The sequence below is a fragment of the Notothenia coriiceps genome, unplaced genomic scaffold (genome assembly GCF_000735185.1).
Source record: "Notothenia coriiceps isolate Sejong01 unplaced genomic scaffold, NC01 NC01_scaffold00017738, whole genome shotgun sequence".
Lineage (NCBI taxonomy): Eukaryota > Metazoa > Chordata > Actinopteri > Perciformes > Nototheniidae > Notothenia > Notothenia coriiceps.
In genome coordinates, this window is record NW_011350439.1 from 1 (window position 1) to 3803 (window position 3803).

Consider the following 3803-nt stretch of genomic DNA (forward strand, 5'->3'; position numbering starts at 1 on the left):
GTAACATCAACATAATATAAATATCAAGACACAATACATGAAAAACAAACATTTAACATAACAGCACAATCACTGAGAGAAAACATGCTGAAAGACCCTTTAGCGTGCATTTGATCGGATTGACTGGAGCACAAAGGAGTGCTTCAACATGGCACACATCACAACTAATTCTGATTCTAACTGCAAAATGTTTAGCAGTTTTGAACGTACAGGACAAATTCAAACCCCTTACCTTCAGTATCTCTGCTTTTCCACAGCAGGTCCCGCAGACCTCTGGCCCCCCCGGTGAAAGTCAAGGATTTGCGTTTTGGTTCCCTTCGTTTGAGCGAGCTGTCGTTCCCTGAGGGCCGGAGTTTGGCCAGAGGAGGCAGACTCTGGCGGTAAAATCCTCTCTCTTGGAACCGGGTTTGTCGGTCAGAGTTTGGCCGCTCGCTGACAGACGGGCCGGTCCGATGGAGGATGAGCTGCACGTCGCTGGCATACTGACCCCATTTGTTGAGCGACACCACGGGGTTTTCGTTCGGGGCCAGGTGGCGTTCTGTGTCACGCCATTTCTCGATCAGAGTATACCTGCCGGTGCGTCCTGGAACAACATTTGAAAGGTTTATACATGATGAAGTGCTTGAAACTGACATTTCCTGACAACATGATTGCAACATAAGTACCATATATTCAAAAAATATCAGGTTTAGGTTCAGGTTATTCATTTGTACGTGTAGGTAGATTTGGTTTGCAGCTAAAAGAGAGACTTTTTCAAGAGATTTGTCTGTTGTCTATGTTGTTTTGGAATATGTGTCATAATTGATCCCTTTTACCTGCAATGTACCTACAAATAATAAGATTGTTCCTATGAGTAATGGGTTCGGACGTGAAACCAAAAGAATCTTCCAAAACTAGAACAAGTTTCGTGAGTTATTTTTCTGCATTTCTTATCTTTTTCTCAGTGCTCTTATTTTGAAGTGGTCTACTCTCAATTGGTCACCTATACAAAAGGAACATATTTATGATTACGTTTTATGGAGAGGGATGATTTACAAAATCGTGAGCCATAATCTGTTTTGATTTATTTTGTTTAACTATGATGGGAATAGTTTATGCTGTATTTTGTTCAGATGAAAGTAGATTTGGTTTTAAGATTGCAGTGTTTAATTTAACGGTACATGGTTAACGCCGGTCTTATTTAGAAAATGTGTTGCAATGAAGAACTGATTTAGCTCACACTTGATTAAAAACGTTTCTCTGTTATAGATGGCGTTGCCCTCTCATTGGGTGTTCCCCAGGGCTCTATGCTTGGCCCCCTTTGGAGTCCAAACTACACAATTTATTATCTTTGTTATGCAGATGACTCCCAGATTTATGCCCTGAAAAATAGCTTGTAATTAATGTGATGTATTCTGTTTTGGTGAAAACTCCTGAACCATAAGCAAGCCTTAAAAATAAAGTGTTATATCTAAGAGAAAAGACAGAGCAGATTCATTGAAGTCTTTCTAATTTCTCCCACGCTTGAGCAGCTTTGACTGTTTCAAAGAACGTTACCGGCACGTTAGATGAAAGAACTTTACAGTGGGAAAAACAACCCAACAAATAGTGTTTGTGTTGGGAAATGCTGCGTTCAATTGGTCACAGGAGGGGGTGTGTACGCCTGCATTCTTGTCTGTACACATAGATAAGGGTAAAACACTACCAGGCGTACCCTTACCCTCGTCCTACAAAGTGAGGGTCCTTTTAAAAGAGGCACATTCATCACTACAGCCATTCACATCAAAGTGCCCTGGCCGGGACAAAAGGCAACGAGAACACAAAGGACGGCCAACGCCATAACTCCCGCTACACTGTCACCATTAAAAACACACACATGTTTAACCCTGAGAAAGACCTATCAATGGGGGACAGCGAGAAATCCAAGAAGGGTCCATTTTAAAAACAGTACACAACTTTCAATGTAGTAAAATGATATTGTTATGGTCTTGGATTCACAGTTTTATGTACATTACAATCAATTCAATGAGTTACAGAGAAAGTGTCAACTTATATCTCTGCACTTGTACATAAACCGAAGTCTGCAGCATGACTCATCTAGTTTTGTGAAATCCTATTTGTGATGAAAATCTCTTTGTGCCCTCGAGTCACTTTTCATTTTACTGCAATTTATCATCTCCAGCACCTCTGACAACCTGCCCGGCCAATGTTGGACACAACCCACAGAGCAGAAAATTCCCATTGGGAATGATTTTGGATTAAATATCTCGCACCATTAAGGTTTCTGAGCGCAGGAGCCGGGTGAAGAAGATTTAATCTCACAGTGTTAAATATACTCTTCTTTTGGTGGGCTATTCATCCTCCTTCCTATAACCAATAGCTTTTTAAATCTACTGTATCAGAGAGAGTTCAAACTTTAAGAGGAAACTCAAGACCAACCGAGATTTTAACTTATTTGTATTTTATTTGTATTTTATTCTTATTTTATTTGTATTCATTGTATTCTATTTATTTTATTTTATTTTATTAATTTTATTTATTATTTTATTTATTTTATTTTAATTTATTCACTTTTAATCACAAAGCTTTATGTTACTCTGGTTATACCTGGGAAGGGGAAGATGGTATTGTTTTTATTTGTAAATTGTCTATGTGATTGGTTTGTGAAACACTTTGAGTTACCTTTGTGTATGAAAGGTGTTATATAAATACATATATTGATTTGACGTGATATTCCTGTGATGTTAGATATGTTTCCGAGCATATACCACCTGATGTGATCGCTAGAGATAAGCTGTTTCTGACATCGTAGTAAGAAGTTATGAACTTACCTATGGCTTGAGCCAAAGCGATGACGACTTCCTGGCATGTTGTGAACTCTGTGACGCCGCACACGATGCGCTGAACTCCGTCCACCCACACTTTCAGCTCCATGGCCTTCATCCAGACGCCCTCATTCCTCCACACCACAAGGGGGCGCTATACAAGGTAAACTGTCCATCCTTAAAAAGACACAAAGAAGAACTGTGTTTCACTGTTTGGAATATCTTACAAAAATGATTTCACTCTCATTAACGCTTGCTAAAAAGTTAGGCAAATAAAAACGTTTACAGTGATAATATGTCAATGGTGTGTTTACTGACCCCTAGTGGCCAGTCAAATATTGCATGTCTAAAAACGAATTTCTTCACTTGAAAACATTAATTTGGCCGAGAGAATTAAGGAACAATAATGATATCAACAAGATTCAGCAAAAACTCAATATTCCATACCAATTTTTGAAACATCATGTTTTAATTTGTAATTGAACGCACCCTACACTTTTCCCACAATATCTTTTCAACCACTTGTCACCAAACTTTTACAACATGGCTGAAAAGAGCTAAAATCTTTATAGAAATACCACCCAGGTGCCACATGGTCGTGCATTGTGACACCAGCTTCCTGCAAACCATCTACTCACAACAACTACGAACACTTCTGTAGTGGGTTTTCCTGTAGTGCTGCTGATGAATTAAATGGTGAATTAAATGGTTATCACCGCATTTAGTTTTGCACAATTTACATTATTTAATTTCATATTCTGTTCTTGTACATATCATATTCTATTTACATGTATATAGACTTTTTGCACTACTTTGTATTTTATTATATAAGTTGCATTGTTGGAGGAGCTCAGGTCAGAAGAATTTAATTGCCATTTCTACACTGTAGCTTTGTGCATATGAGAATAAAACATTTGAACCTTCTAAAAAAACAAAACAACAACACAAGCTTATTAACATATGAATTTTACAAGTTGTCAACAAAATGCAAAGTGTTAC

At 38.2% G+C, this 3803-nt stretch overlaps 1 protein-coding gene across 1 annotated transcript in view; it reads right to left on the reverse strand.

Moving 5' to 3' along the window:
* Positions 1-232: 232 nt before the first annotated feature.
* LOC104950538 (ras association domain-containing protein 8-like) overlaps positions 233-3803 on the reverse strand; it is a gene marked incomplete at its 3' end in the record, with an annotated part of 12011 nt that continues 8440 nt past the window's right edge. Inside the window, exons 2-3 of the mRNA XM_010777076.1 lie at positions 2811-2981; positions 233-583 (exon numbers count right to left, since the gene is read on the reverse strand). Coding sequence (XP_010775378.1) covers positions 233-583; positions 2811-2922 — 463 coding nt within the window. The remainder of the gene's footprint in view (positions 584-2810; positions 2982-3803) is intronic.